Raw genomic sequence first — 16,979 nt, forward strand, 5'->3', positions numbered from 1 at the left:
CATCGCACACAAAACATGGACAGGTGCATTTCTAAGATCATTTTTCGCAACCTTCATCTAATCACACTTAAGTAGGCAAAACTGTGTGCAGGTGAGTATGTTTGTTACGTTCACGAAAGAACTGAACTACTGAACTGATTGCGGTGAAATTCGAAATAGAGATAGATTAAAGACTCTAGAGAAGAAATACCGTTGATTAAAACATAGGCTTTTTTATACAATATATAAGTTAACGTGGTTTTTGTTTAGTTTTTATGGTTCCCGTGGGATTTGTGAAAAACATAATTCACACAAAAAAAGGCGCGTGCGTCTGTTAGTAATATAAAATACAAGAAAAAAAAATAGGATAGGAAGTTGGTGGAATTAAGCCTTAAACCCACCGAGCCTGGTCACAATCATAAACGTCTAATAGTAATAAAAAAATCAAGAGTGGATTATAACTATTATCCCGGCGATTCGCACGAGAGCTGGGTGCTGGTGAGTGGTGGGTCTAGGCTCCATCTTCTATAAGGAGATGAAGCTTAGCTAGAATAGAATAGCCTAGAATAATTAACAGAGCAATACTTCAAGTCCTATAAAATGCTTCATGGCGTCTGTTAACGCGTTATCAATTGTGTCGTCGGAACATCAATAATTTCCCTATGTCTTGGTACGAGGTCCGTTATTAGAAATATATACCCTCATCTGTTATTTAATTGTGATTAGAAAAAAATATACAAAATATTCACCTTGACTCATTTTACATAGGTTGCCTCGTTAAATTGTAGCTAAACAATTAAGATTTTCAAATGAAAGTTTTGGGCAACTCCACTCATCTGTTATTTAAAAAATTGTCTCTAGTATCTGTCTATTGAGTGACCAGAAGAACATAAACGTCAACAGATAGGAAGATGTTTGATGACCCGACGACTTGGTTGGTAACGCGCTCACAATAAAAAAATATTAAGCACCTTGTTATATTATTCAACACCGGAAACCATATCAACCCACTGACTGAAGCAATGCTGCTTGGCTGCAGAAATAGTCGTTGTAGTAGATCCGCGGACTGATGTATCTTAATTCTACTATACTATTCGTTTTTTGGGTTCATCTCAATTGAACATTTGTGGTGAATTGCGGATAATAAATTGTAGGCGCCCAGAACGCCTCAGTTTATCGTTGTATTTTTTACATACGGGGATAAAATACATGAAACTTACATATAATAGGGGTTTCTAGTAGTAAAAAAAATTCAGAATCGGTTCAGTACATAGGGAGAAACCCTTACAACATCACAAACATTATCTCTATTAGTATAGAATTGTTTTGAATTTCTGTAAATTCAATAAAAGAATATCGGCTGTGTGTCTGTGTGTTCAAAACTTGGAAAAGATGTTTAGGAAGAAAACCAAACAAGTAGCAACTATGAATGCTACTGATTAAAGAATTGTTAGGTGAAGCTTATTTTTTTTTAGGTTTCGAACGTACGTAGTACATAAACAAAAGCCTTATTAATAAATAATTTTGTTATTAAAAAACATAACATAAAAATATATTTCTTCCCAAATGTCTTATAAAATTCAATATATTCACAGGTAGGTTTTTTGTAAGTTGAAAGTTAAGTCAGCTCATGCTCCTACCATAGATCTGTAAGTACTTAAATCACGTGAAGTCTCTTTGTTATTGTGTGTATCAAATAGGTACCTACCTAAATGGATATATCTATTACACTCATTTTCAAGTTATACGAGAATTTAGAAGTCTAGAATTATATTCTTAAATATTAATTTAATTCTCTGTTAAGCCTAATAACCAGTTGACAAAATAATACACTTTGTTACAAAACGCCACAAAGTATATTATTTTGTCAACTGGCTATAAAAAATATATTATTATTTATTACCTAAATTAATCCATAATGCTTAATATATCCATTTTCATCAATAAATATGAGAAAAAGAAAAGGTCCAAATAAAGATCCCTGAGGGATTCCAATTTTTTTCATTTACTTTAATTAGCTAAAATAATTTCGAAACCAACGACATTAAAATTCAATGTAATAAATAAAATCGACCGTACTTTATCATTATTGTTGTGTAACACATATACATGATAGGTACGTACACCTACATAATTATGTATGTATGTTTGTGTGTACATAATGGAGTAAAATTTCGTTTGGTTTCGTTTGAAATCGAGAGAGAAAAAAACAAAAAATCCGTTTTCAATATTATTATGAGCCAGCAACTTCACGAAATTTTCAAAACAGTTTATTGGTTAAACATAGCGTAAGTAAGTTAGTAACTAGAAAAAAGAAACAGAATTCGGAGCAGATTTCGTATATTTATATATTTATATATATTCAGTGTTACCCGCTGAATATACTTTATGTGCGGTTGTTAGTTTGTTTTAATTTGATACTCTCTTATCAGAATATACTTGTACCTATTTTACTATACTTACACAAAATTATTTAGTATTAGTGTATTAATTAACTAAAATCTTTTTAGATTCTTTACACTAAAATCTTTCCCAATCCTCCTTCGGCGTGATTCCCACCAGTCTCTTCGATTCCTCCCACAATTTTGCAGTTAAAATTGTGTCATTAGCAAACCATGAGCTGTAAAACTCGTGACAGTCCCTGAAATGTTTTCCACTTGCCCTTTCAACCCTCAGGTCGATCGCTAAGAATACTGACATTATCGCGACCCGGTGTAAAGGTCTACCAAATATTAAAAGTAAACAGTTCAATGTATTCTTCCAAAACGAGCTACCATAGTTTCTAAAAAACTGCGATTTCCCCAAACCTGGATCCATACTGTAAACACTGACACCACTTCCTCTAACTCTTCTGTCCATTTCAACTGTAAAAAGCACATCTGCTAACTTCGCGTTGCAGTAGATACTAAAATTCGAGTACCTCCCGACATCATTCATGTGGTCTATCTCTATTTTCCCAAGAATTAGAGCCAAGGATGACACATTTACAATTCTGCTCGGTGCTGATGCTTTCATCAGCCGGAATAGAAGGAATGTTAGTAAAAACGCTCCGAAATAATTCACCTGCATCATCGTATGTAAATTATCTCCAGTCAATCTGTCGTCTAAGCCAATCGCACCGATGTTGTTTATAAGAATATTCAATTTTGGTTCAAACATTCGTATGTCGTAGGCAAAATTTCTTATAGATTTCAGTGATTCAAAATCTATTGGTTTTGCGTCTACATTTTCGTTTCCTGAGCTTTGGATGATTTGATTTCTTGCTGTTTCTAGTTTGGCAGGGTTTCTACTTGCGATGATGACTTTGGCACCTCGTCTGGCTAAGTTTTTGGCAATTTCTAGCCCCGTACCAGATGTTGCTCCGGTTACTAGCGCCACTTTGCCGTCCAAACGCACGTTCGACTCACAATTGGTAAAGTCGTCTAAAACACGCATACTGTACAATCTATTTTTTTTCATCTATATTATTTCAAAGTAATTCAAAGACTGGAAGGTATCTCCAGTTTGAAGTACAAGTTATTTAGGCAGAGCATCTTTATATAAGGCCAAGATTGTGTAAGTCCGATCTTATATTTATGGTTAAAATGATGATAAACTAGACAGAAAATCTTTGGTAGGTAATAAATTTGTATAGAAACCGTTGTAGTGCCAAGTCAAGTAAAGTACCATTTAGTGCGAGCCTTTGCTACTAATTGAAGTACTAAGTTAAAACTAGATAATTAAATTTACGAGTATATTCTCTGATAAAGTAAGATACACAATATTGGCTTAATTTTCCCGAAAATTTTATCTATACTAATATTATAAACCTGAAGAGTTTGTTTGTTTGTTTATTTGATTGAACGCGCCAACCTCCCTCCCCTCCTACCCTCCCCAACTAATTTTGATACAAGGCCCCTCCAAGGCCCCTCCAAGGCACATTACGCCACTGTATACATATAATAGTCTAATAATCATTTTACAAAACTATAACTCAAAACATGAACGATTTATATTTAAAAAAAATTGATCCTCTTTTTAACCTTTACGGGAAGAATTTTGAAAAATCTTGAATGACATTATTTTTGTATTTTTCTGGCAATACCTACTCAACAATTTTAGGATTTTCCATACAAACTTTCAACACCTGTTTTCTTTAAGAACCCCCTTCTAATTTAATATTGGCGAAAAAACTTGAAAAGCCTTCTTCGTATCTATTTTTATTTACAGAAAAAGCTCCTTATTTACGCTTCCTTTATTCACGTTTTCGCTATTCTACTTGAACTTTAACTTACAAATACCTATTGCCGAAATTGCGAATGAATGGTTTCAAATATCAAATATCAAATCCTTTATTTGCTGATACACTTTACAAGGTCTTAACAAATAAATATATGTTCTGTATCACGCCCGATCGGCATGCAATAATATAATATACTTATTATATTATTTACCTACATTTTAATAATTTCAGAAATAACTAAAGAGTTAAATAATGAATAGAAGAACATTATTAAGTAATTGAAAAAATTAAATGAATCAAAAAACAATTTAAATCTAATTGTCAAAAGAGTAAATTTATAATTTAATGTCAAAGTTAAAATTTAATTTAAGTCATAACCTACGCAAATTATTTTTAAAACTAATTAAATTGTTCTCATGTCTTAAACACTTTGGTTACTTATTATATATTTCGAATAATCATCATGAAGATGCTCTTATTTAGGAAAGCAGTGTGGTGGGGAGGAAACCGAAACCTATCGCTCACGCTCACGCTCACGATATATATATGAATATATATATGAATGTCACAGTAAATATCTTTAATTTTTTAAAATAGGGTCTACAACTTTCCCTTTTCTGCAATCCACTTTGCATTGCTCTTATGCATCTTTCTTGTTTAAGAATGCCACTGTTTAAAATCATTCTGAATAGAAGCTTTTAAAAAATGTTAAGCAAGAAAAAGATTTAAAATTCTTCAAACCATTGTCTAAGACTGAAGATAATGGTTAATCAATAACCAATTAATTGTTTTTTTCTTTACATATTTGTTATTTATTTTGTCATTCGCATTCAATGATACTACAGTACCTAATATGTTAACCAACTTCACAAATCGAATGGTAAGCTAATGAGATAATCATGATTAACATTATTAACATGTTATTAAAATAAGTAACCAAGCACACAACACATCAATATGCCAACATTTTTATTATTTTGTAAAAAACTAAAAAAACATGTCCACTTTACAAGCTGTTTATGTAACACTGTTCAATTCCCAATCTTCCTCGGGAGTAATATTCACCACACTTTTTGATATATTCCACAAGGTCTCTGTCAATTCTCGATCGCTGACCAACCAGTGGTTTATCCATTTCCGACAAAACTTGTAATGTTGACCGCTTTCCATCTCCAAATTAGGGTTTGCAGCTAAAGACGCGATCTGCTTCCCCACACCTTGTTTAGGCTGTCCGACCATATCCACAAACAATCTCGATACATTCTTATACAATTCAGGAAGGTTGTTCAATATATCCGTATCCCGAACAATGAATGGGTCGAAACTGTACGCAGTGACACCAGTGTCCCGAAAACGGTTATCCAATTCCGCAGTAAACAGTGCAACAGCTAATTTAGAATTCGCCAGCACCTCTATCGAATTGTACCTTCCGACATCGTTCCAATGGTCGAAATCTATATGTCCGATGTACATCGATGACGCTGAACTGTTTATTATCCGGCTCGGTGCTGAGTTCTTTAACAGAGGCAGCAATATATATGTAAGTAGGAACGCACCGAAGTAGTTGACTTGCATCGTTAAATTGAGTCCATCTTCAGTAACCCTATCGGGTAATCCAAGGGCTCCAGCGTTGTTGATTAGTATATCGAGCTGTTCTTGTGTGTTCACGGTGTTGACTGCAAAGCTTCTCACAGATTTTAGGGAGGCTAAATCGATCACTCTGTAAGACACAAGTTTGTTGTTCGTTATTTTTTGTATTTGGTCTCTAGCTCTTATCAGTTTGGTTTCGTTTCTGCTTGCGATAATCACTGTAGCTCCTCTTAATGCTAGGTTTTTCGCCGTCTCGTATCCCAATCCTGAGCTGCCGCCGGTCACGATGGCCGTCTTGCCGTCGAGGCGCGATCCTTTGTCACACATTGTTGCTATCGATCATTATTCGATATCAAGTACAATGTTATCAGCTCGACGTCAACGCGAGACTACCGGCGAGCAGGAAACAGATACCATGGACGTGGTCTGCAAAGTTGTTTGTTATACTTTTTTATGTCGGCCGCTATTAAAATATCACGAGCCTCTACTATCGAAACTCGATTGTTGTCGCTTAATTGATATTGCGCATTTTCGATCGGAAATTAATCGGAAACCGACTTGACCTTTGCGTTTTTGTTCGCGAGTGAAATTTCGTCATTTGTTATTTTAGTTGGTAAAACAGTTAATCTAAACAATTTGCGAAGATAGATAAATCAGTTGTGATTTTTGTATATTATTTTAAAATTTAAGATAAATTATTTTTAAATTTTCCTTTGAAGAAATCTTTATAAAAATATGATATAAACTATCATGGTAAAAATATGCCCCAAATAAGTACTTAGTGTGCAAAGTTATTTCGAAATATTGTTATCTGATTTTACATTTCTTTAATTATGTATAGTAAGCAAAATAATATATTTACGAGTAGGAATAATATACCTGTAGTAATTGAGGAAGTAAGTATTAAATAGCGAGTTCCTTGTAATAATTTTTTCATTGATTAAAAGAAAATTATTAATGTAATAATACACCTACACGTAATTTATCCGTATTCAATTAGATTTATATTAAAACTGGTTGATATACCTACTTAATTCTTGTTACCTACTTCTCAGACAATATTGTCAGCTAGCAAAAATCATAATTTGACAGCGACAGTTGTTTTGAAATTATTTTAAATTTTGTTTTCGCGATTATATATTCATACACTAGCAGAAACACACGGTTTTTTTTTTCTTTTTTTATAAATATACTTAAACAATACACATCACTATCTAGCCCCAAAGTAAGCATACAGAGCAGCTTGTGTTATGGGTACTAAGATAGTTGATATTATAATATTCATATACATTTATATACTACATATAAATACTTATATAATGTATAAATACACACAGACATTGGAAAAAACCCATGTTCAACACAAAAATATTTTCCAGTTGTGGGAATCGAACCCACGGCCGTGGATGCAGAAAGCAGGGTCACTACCCACTGCGCCACACGGCCGTCACCCGCGTAGTTCCACCCGCGGTTTCACTCGCGTAGTTCCCATTCTCGTAAGTGTGAATGTATGAATGTATGAAATACGACTAAACTAATGAGGATTTAAAATATGCTTTGCCTATGTTTTTCCCTGATAATGCAGCTTTCTATTGGTGAAAGAGCTTTTCAAATCAATCCAGTAGTTATCGAGCTTCTTCTTTACATACAAAAGAAGTTGATCTGTCGATGAATAAACACCCTGAACATATAGAACATCGTAAACCAATAGTAATCGGAAAACTTGTATAGTTATACCTATTTACTATGTAGATACTACTTGGATAATTATGTATCTAGGCTTAAAGATTTTTCCTCAAGCTCACTAAACATCAATGATTACATGCAGATAGGTAGGATTGGTATTTTTACTGCCCCATTGGTTTAAAGTACATAGCACAACACATAGGTAGATAAACTTAAGTGGCAATGGGCGGGGCACATATTTGGAAGAGCCGATGGATGTTGCGGTCCCAAGGTGCTGGAATGGCGACCCCGCGCTAGAAAATGCAGTGTTGGTCGACCTCCCACCAGGTGGATTGATGACATCAAGAGAGTTGAAGGGATTCGTCGGATGCAGGCAGCTCAGGATCGTGATGATTGAAAGTCCCTAAAAAGGCCTATATCCTACAGTAGACTAAAGAATTATTACAGTGTTGACGAGTACATGAATGACAAAATTTTGTAATGTATAAGTATTGACGTTTTAGTATAATAAATTATTGTAAAATACTGTAAATATTTGCACGCTGATATGTCAGTAAATTGTGTTGGAAGTTTTTTCTATAGTGTAAGAACCATTGTAACCGACAGTTTCAGCAAAAATATTATTAAAAAAAAAAAGAAAAAAAAGACGTTTATCGGCTAATATTAAGATGATGATGATGATGATAATCGGTAAACTACATTGGGATGGTACAAAAATTGCAGTAAGATACTAGAAGGTTATTATAATACCAATGTCGGTACCTTATAATTGCACAATAATTAATTGTGTAACAGCAAATGGTAGTCCAATAATTCAAGTACTCGTAGCTTGTGTACTTACTTCGATACAGATTAATAAACAACTAAACCACAGAAAAGATATTACAACCAGTAGTTGGACTTCATACTAGAGGTCGAAACGCGAGCTATACCTACGCTCCTTGAACATGGGGTGATCGTAGGGTGAAGACAGTCGCGACTGTGCCGCGGTGACGAACGAACGCACGGTGTATTAACAGAGTAAAGTGTATTAATAGTATTAGATTTTTTTAATTATGACCAGTAGGAAATACTGTGCCGTTTTTGGATGCATGAATTCAAAATTATCCCATCCAGAGATAACTTTTTTTAAGTTACCTGGAAACTCTGAAAGGTTAACTTTAAAATAAATTTACTTATTAGTAGGTAGGTACATAATCTTGTATTTTTTAATGGATAAGGTATTTCCTTTTATCTCCAGAATAAAGGTAGGTATCTGGATTAGTAAATAAAGTGAATAGAGTAAAGGAAAGTGATTGACACGATTGAAATATGTAGCTATACGCGGTTCATGAATCACGATACAGTAGGTACGATAAGCTTGTATTAAAACCTCGACTGCTTGTACAATGTATTGTGTGACTGTGCTCGGATCATTTGTGTTTTGTTACCCGACTGCGGCGAAGCCCAAAGGAGGAGTATGTGTTTGAATGTTATGACTTGTTGTTGTATGCGGGCGACGGGAGGAAAGGACTGCGCGGGTGTGAAGTCGTACGCGCTGGGCATCGTTACCCCCCTCCCGGACCGCGCCGACCTTCGGGAGTGTTACGAACAAATTTGCCAAGCACACATACTGATAAATGATATGTCATTAGACTCGTCTAGATAGGCCGAGTGTCACTGGGTAACTTAGTTCTTAAAAAATCAAAATGGCGGATTTTATGCACTTTAATGTGCAAGCTCATAAAACTTTTGCTCAGCTTGGCATTGGTGACAAGAATTTTAACCGACTTCCAAAAAGAATCGTATCGTATTTACAGCGATATTTTCGTCATTTGTAAACCGTTTCTTTTTTGTTTGGATGAATATTCTTTCAGGTTAGTCCCATTTTTTTCATGTCAGGATCTGATAATGGCATCCTAGAGAAATCTAGGGGAACTATCGTATCGTAGGGACAATTAGTGCGTTTGTTCATTGTTTCATTATCTATTTTAAATCACTACAATTTCATGAAGGTATTTATCTTTTTTTTTATTTGTTCACGTAGTGTGGAGGTAATACCTAGATGGCATCACCGAAATAAATATGTTTAAGAATACGACCAATCCTTCAAGATCATTGACGTAGTATCAGCCTTAATTACATCAACCAATCAAAAAACACGCATTTTTATTTATCACTCCCCATTTTACTACAATTTACAAAGTATTTTATTTGTTTATATAAAAAAAGTTTATTTACAATCACAAAACTAAGTGGAAACACAAAGTTAGCAAATGTAATTAAATTGCTGCATGCGGGCAGCCCTATGACATGTTTACGTACCGCGCGGCTGTAGGTATTTATTTCAAAAATACGGCCGAGTTATTATACTGGTTGTAATATCTTTACTGTGACTAAACGTCGTTTTGTGAAGGTTGTTTTAAGTCGGTTGCTCAGCAAAGGCCACTGATCTATGGCATAATGTAGGTAAGCAAGATTACTATGTAAAATTACCTAGGTATCTATTTTATTAACTATTTTATTTAATATTTATCAAGTATTCAACTACTAACAAAGCTTTAATTTAATCATGAAACAGTTGCATAATACCTAGTTTTAAAACTCGAGTTAAATTTTTTATTTAAAAAGCCGAGGATATATTGGATTTACCCGAGTACATCAGTTAAGCTTAAGGGCTTTCATGCTATTGAGTACCTCCAGTAAGTATGAAAAAGGTAGTTTCATTGTTCAATAGTCCCACTATTGTATTGACCGAAATATTAAAATATATAAATACAAATATTATAATATATTAAAAGCACATACTCTTTGTTACATACTTCTTATTCTGGTTATCAGTGTGGTTCTCATTACTCCGTACACCTGGGTATGGGAGCCAATGTTACTTCTTCAAAAATTACTATAAATATCTTTGCTTGTTTTATTTTTGATTTTTGTGTTTATAAGATAACTAGTTGACGCCGCGCGGTTTCACCCGCGTGGTTCCCGTTCCCGTAGGAATATGGGGATAATAGCTAGAATATAGCCTATAGCATTCCTCGATAAATGGGCTATCTAACACTGAAAGATTTTTTTCAAATCGGACCAGTAGTTCCTGAGATTAGCGCGTTCAATCAAACAAAAAACAAACTCTTCAGCTTTATAATATTAATAAAGATTCTTATTAGTGCTGCCGTAAAAAAACTAAAACCTATATTAAAAAGTGAAATTTTTAAAAAGTTATAGGACTTTTTTCTTAAGTGGCGCCAATTCTCTCGTATTCCCCTACAGCGTAACCTTAATTACCATTTCATACAAGTAGGATACTCTAATAAATCCTTGTCAAAGAACTTAAATAATTTTTAATTGCAAGGCTCTTTTCAATGACCTCGGTAGTGTGAAAGGCTGTGATAATGTCACCGCTCGTACTTGTAACTCGATTAGACCGCCTACTTACATCTTTATAGATCACTAGCTGATACGTAAGACTTTGGCTGGATAATAAGTATTATAATGTATGGCAAAGTCTGTTATAGTCAGATCTTTGTAATCTATTATACTTGTATACTGATATTATAAAGAGGAAAGATAAAAAACTACTGAACCGATTGGAAAAAGTCTTTCACTGTTGGGACGCTACACTATCCCCGAGTGCTTTAGGCTATATTTTATCCCCGCGTTCCTGCGGGAATGGGGTCCATGCGGATAAACCGCACGGCGTCTGCTAGTTTTATATAAAAAAATGCCCCAAGGCTCTTAAACCATTGGTTGGTACGGTAAGTAACAAAGGCAATTTTAACCATGGTGGCTTTCGGAGGTAGGTTCTGACAGTTCATAGGTATTTTCATTGAATTAATTTTTTTAACTTAATAGGTAATTACTATTTATTTCTGAAATATGAAAAACATTCCTGGAAATAAATTAATTTATGGGAAATAATGACCCTTTAGGTTCGTGGCAAGCCTTTCGAAGGTTAAACAGAGGAGTTAAGGAAAGGGAAAGTCATTGGTGCCAATGATATTAAATAAATGAGGCGCTCAAAAGAGGAGATTTATAGTCAAATTAATGTTAGTTATGGTCAAAAACTAAAGTTATTTTAACAAATAATAGCTAAATATCGTCTACCATGTTGAGTTGTGTGTTTAGGAAGTGTATAAACTATATATATACATAAATATATTGTAATGAATTAAAAACAAAATTGTGCATCTGTGGGCTCATTGTCAGTTGTATTATTATTCGGATGACTTTTTGCGGTAATTTGTAGGGACGTAACCGATCTATACTATACAATTATCATTGATTGGTGCTACACCCCGTGCTTTAGAGAGCACGTAAAGTCGTCGGTCCTGGTATTTTTTTATTTCTACATCTTATCATCATAATATCATCTCATATTTTTCAATAAAAAAAGATCAAAGGAATTTTTATCAAGTAATTAGGTATAGTAATTTGTTATATAAAATGTTGTCTGTAAATTGATTGGTCTGTAGGATATTTATATTCTCAAGCATCGTACGAGTATGTTTAGTATGCTGTGTATGGGAAGACAAGTGATATATTGTTTATGGTACGTGCAATATTTATATAATTTTGTATAATTAAGTACGTATTAGATACCTATCCATATTGATCACTTATAAAAAGTCGATAATACTTGATTTGGTTACCTCATACCTATATACGTTTTTTTTAGAATTTTAATACATTAATACATATGCTTCTGGAAAATCCATCACGGAATGGTAATAATTGAGTACGTACTAATGTTTGCAATCGTTAGAAGCATAAATACATCATTACAAATACATTATGTAGCCAGTGAGATGATATTACTACAGAAAACATAATTACTTATAGAGGGTAGTAGAGTTTTAATTTTCTAAATAGACAGTGTGAGCTTCAAATTCGTATCTATCGCTCTTTATCTATAGTATCGTATTAGACGGAGAGAGATAAAGACAAAATCGAAAATCAAAAATTACAGAATAATGGTATCGGTGGTTAAAAAAAATCATTAGGTACTAAAAATATTTTCAAAGCTCCCGAGGAAATATCGCGAGATATTTCTTCTAGACGTTATCTGCGAACACAGGATACTAAATAAAGTCTTCCTACCCGCACGAAAAGATAGTCCGTTTCATTTAAATAGAACAAACCATAAGTACCTTATTTATTTTATTATAATACACTGAAGGTAAAGGATAGAGAGAGAGAGAATACTTCTAGCTTGAATATTGATAGACAATACAATATTATTAGTACGAAAGTACGAATAGCTCTTAGCTCCTCGCCATTCTTTCATGCATTTCTGTTGTTATGTTATGTTATGTCATATTTAAATGCAGTCAGGCGTTGTTCTATTGATTTTTTTTAAAGAATATTTGCCATATCTTTTAAAATATGAATATTTCTGACTGACTGAAGCTGTCAGAAAGACTGTGCTAGGAGTGGGTACGACAATAGACTAACGGGGCGGGGATCGAACCTCCCCCCTCGGTGGTGAGTCCGATCGCTTTTACCGTTGAGCTATTGAGGCTATTTCATATTTTTTTAATTTAAAAATTGAGATGCTGCTAGATTGTGAAAGGGGTGTGGATTTTCATCCTCCTCCTAACAAGTTAGCCCGCTTCCATCTTAGACTGCATCATCACTTACCATCAGGTGAGATTGTAGTCAAGGGCTAACTTGTAAAGAATAAAAAAACACTTATTTTCTCGTTTCTCACTAATGTCTGGAACTTGACAGAGGGAGATGGTTACATCTACCGCGCGCACTCTAGAATAGTAACATCTCACTGTAACAATAAACATTATAATAAATTATAATGGTACAGCTGGGTATATGATTATAATAATGTTATTTTAAAAAGTCAAATTTATTTAGTACTACATTAGTTAGGTATAAGCTAGGTACTTTGCGGTTATAGCACTATGAAGTCCCTGGTTTTATATTTTTTGTACTATTACGTTTCAGGGTTTTATGTTAACGCAGTAAGTTTATATGTATACTAATATTATAAAGCTGAAGATGTGTTTGTTTGTTTGTTTGCTTGCTTGCTTGAACGCTTCTCAGAACAGTTCTCAGGAACTAGTGGTCCGATTTTAAAATTTCTTTCAGTGTTAGATAGTCATTTATATAGGATAGCTAAAGGAACGAATATGGGGATAATAAGATATATTATCCCCATATATATATCTTATTATCCCCATATTCGGGAACGGGAACCACGAGGTCAGCTAATTTATAATATAAGTGAGCTTTTAATTTTATACATCGAATGCAATCTCACTTACTGTTAAGTGACGGTCAAATTCAAGATACTAGACAAGATCCTGAGCCGACTGCATCCAGCGAATCCCTGCGACTCGCTTGATGTCTTCAGCTCACCTGGTGGTATAAGTACCTATCTATAGGTAATAATATTGTTAATGCGAAAGTAAGTCTGTCTGTCTGCTACCTTTTCACGGCTAAACGGCTGAACCGATAAAGATTAATTGGAAATGGAAATGGGACCTTAGAGCAAAACATTGGGTACTTTTCGACCCTAAAATTAAAATAGAAGGGAGTGAAATATTGGTCGAAAGTCCTTCATATATAGAGTAACAGTTATAAAAATTTGTTCATAAATCATAAAAAAAACAACGAAGTATAATGTAATTCACGAATTTTTAAAATTGAACCCTTAAAGTGGTGAAATAGGGATACATTGATTTCCACGCGGACGAAGTTGCGGGCGTCCACTAGCAATTACATACTTTTTAAAACCTTGTGTACAGGACTTCCGTCAAGAAAAGGCGAAGCTCATATATACGAATCCTAACTACATTAAGGATGCCCACGTGTTCACCGGGCGGAGGGACAGGAACGACTCTTACTACACCAACCTCACCGTCACTACTCTCCTGTCCAGTGGCAACAACGTCAGCGTAAGTAATGAACGAGGTCAGCGTAAGTAATGAACGAGGTCAGCGTAAGTAATGAACTACTCGTAGGTCAGGGTAAGAAATGCTAAGCGGTACCGCGCTGACCCCGTGGTGGTTGGCATGTCTTACTATAAACAACCTCCTCCTCAAATATAAATAACCTCCTCTTTACTCTGTAGTTCAGAGGAGGTTATTTTTATGTCGGACATGCCCTGCCGATTAGCCGGCAGAAGTCCGGAAGGATTTTCTTCTCCCCGACAAAAAAAAAATAAGAACTGCCAGTATTGGTAATTGTTGGATCAAGCAGATAGCCCACTTGATAGTAAGTGGAATACTTTCGCCTATAGCAGAGCTACACTTGCTCTATGTACTATGTACTATTTGATATGGCATGGGATGGACTAGTTAGATGGGCCAGCCGGCCTATTCACTTAAACGTATGTTAGCCACCTAATATAGTTAACATCAAATCAATAACAACCACATTTCTCATATTCCGAAAAGCCCATTGTTAACAAAAACCAACTGGACAATGTCGTAAAATCTATGATATCTAAGAAGGTTGTCAATAGGTAGGTACTTACCTATATTCTTAGTTTTGATCAGTAAAACTTTTTTTTTTTTGACAATTGAAACAAAATTGCTCGTGTATGTAGGATGTTTCCAAGTCCAACTTTTGGGCATACACTTAACCTGGGAAAAAAAGAGATTGTGGATTACCTACATTTTACTATTTTTTGCTTAACAAGTAAGGGGCCCCTGTAGTCCTAAGGCGGTAACTACGCCCCTGGTCCGGGCGCCCCACTTGATCGTGAGTTCAGAAGCCCACGTCCAGGTGATGTCAGAAATCGGGGCCCTCGTCTTCGTCGACGAAGACGCTGTGTAGCTTGTGTATGTGCCTGGGAAGCATTGTCGGTCGTTATGTCTCTTTAGGATCGTAAAGGACGTTTTTCAGGCGCCTAGATATACAATTACAATCTAATCGTAATCCTATATAGGCAGCAATAACCTTACAAATCGTATCCGGGGGAGACTTCAGAGTGAGCCAGAAGCTGTGCGAGATTATGAAAGAAGCTTGGATCATCAACTTCCTTAGAGCTCATTCTGATGTGAAGGCAAGCTGCCCTTTTCCTGCGGTAAGTTCAAGATATTTCGGGATTTTTTAAAAAATTAACCCCATATCTATAAACATGGATAAGGATTTAAACCATAATTTTCTTTATAGTAAAGTGATTTTAAAGTTCACTTTACTTTAAAGAAATTTGAGGTTTCAATCCTAATCCATGTTTATAAATAAGGCCATGTTTTATTTAGAGACAGACAAATTAAACGAAAATGTGTGTACCATGAAGCCTTTTTTCAAAAGACTTGATGGAACAAACAAAGCTATCTGCTTAGTAAAAATCTTGGAGTACTATTCAGAACGTGAGCATCAAGTGGCAGTGATTATGTGATCTTCTGCTATGAAATTTAGATTAAAAGGTTGAGTAAAGTTTAAGAATCCACGAAACTCCTATATAAATGCATATGTAAATATGCCACGCTGTCGCGCCGAAACCACTAAACTAATTTTAAAATTTACTGCACCAAGGGAAAACTACACCAGTGAGTAGCATAGGCTATTTTATCTCCGTATCATCCAAGGTGGTGGAATGGCGACCCCGTACTAGGAAGCGCAGTGTAACCCCTCACTAGGTGAACTGAAGACATTCGTTGGGTGCAGGCGGCTCAGGATCGTGATGTTTGGCAGTCCATAAAAAAAACTTAATTCCTGCAGTGGACGTCCATTGGCTGAAATGATGATAATGATGACTCTCCCACAAAACCGTGATCTAGAGTCCTTTTCATGAAAGAAGTCCCGCGGCTAAAACCTGGACTAAAATTGACAGCGCCTTACACAAATGACAGTAAGACCGCCATTAGCAACTGACAATGATCGTCATTAAGGCATTAGCGTCGCGTCTACAGGACTTGTTTCTTGAAAAGGACAATACTAACGCAGATGAAAGGCGGGGACAATCGCTAGTTTATAACATTAACAAGGATTATCATGATTTTAATCATGAATAGATTCACGAGCTAAGTTCAACATGTATTTATTTATTCCAGGGAACATACAATATATTCAACATGGTTCTCCCGCCGAAAAACATGCCGATCCCAATGATAGCCAGCGACTATAACATCATTCTGGAGATGTATGTGACCAAAACCAAGGAGAGCATACTCACAGTGTTCACGTCTTTGCGCTATGAAGAGACCAAGTGGAAGAGTGTGGATACTAACAAACATTTTCTTTAAATACTTTGATTTTATATAAATTTGAACGTTACGACGACTGTTATTTTTAAATTAAATATTTTACAGAGAGTTAACAATTCATTAAATAGCCCCGATGTGTAAAAACCAAGTGTTTATATAAAAATAGCGCGCGCCCGCTTGTTAGGGTCTTCGTGAAAACCAGTCTTTATCAAATTCCGTGTATACATCCAGAGTTTAAATTTTAGTAAGTACATCTTTTCCAAATTTCAGGCAAATTGATTATATATTAAAGTTTACAAAGCAATGCAATTATGATTTCAGTCAGAGCCACGATCGTTCATGTGCAAACAAAT

The 16,979-nt window shown here is 35.0% G+C and overlaps 3 protein-coding genes across 3 annotated transcripts; 1 reads left to right on the plus strand and 2 right to left on the minus strand.

Moving 5' to 3' along the window:
* Positions 1-2,382: 2,382 nt before the first annotated feature.
* LOC112051271 (retinol dehydrogenase 11) lies at positions 2,383-3,822 on the minus strand. The gene has a single exon (XM_024089842.2). The coding sequence runs from the start codon at positions 3,436-3,438 to the stop codon at positions 2,500-2,502; it is 939 nt and encodes a 312-aa protein (XP_023945610.2). The 5' UTR covers positions 3,439-3,822; the 3' UTR covers positions 2,383-2,499.
* A 1,331-nt stretch (positions 3,823-5,153) lies between these two features.
* LOC112051268 (retinol dehydrogenase 12-like) lies at positions 5,154-6,201 on the minus strand. Its single transcript, XM_024089839.2, has one exon. The coding sequence runs from the start codon at positions 6,116-6,118 to the stop codon at positions 5,219-5,221; it is 900 nt and encodes a 299-aa protein (XP_023945607.2). The 5' UTR covers positions 6,119-6,201; the 3' UTR covers positions 5,154-5,218.
* Positions 6,202-11,913: 5,712 nt separating this feature from the next.
* Positions 11,914-16,794, plus strand: LOC112051283 (uncharacterized). The gene is made up of 4 exons (XM_024089862.2): positions 11,914-12,008; positions 14,218-14,367; positions 15,363-15,500; positions 16,474-16,794. The coding sequence occupies exons 1-4, from the start codon at positions 12,006-12,008 to the stop codon at positions 16,663-16,665; spliced, it is 483 nt and encodes a 160-aa protein (XP_023945630.1). The 5' UTR covers positions 11,914-12,005; the 3' UTR covers positions 16,666-16,794.
* Positions 16,795-16,979: the final 185 nt, after the last annotated feature.

Source organism: Bicyclus anynana, chromosome 17, assembly GCF_947172395.1.
Source record: "Bicyclus anynana chromosome 17, ilBicAnyn1.1, whole genome shotgun sequence".
Taxonomy (NCBI): Eukaryota; Metazoa; Arthropoda; class Insecta; order Lepidoptera; family Nymphalidae; genus Bicyclus; species Bicyclus anynana.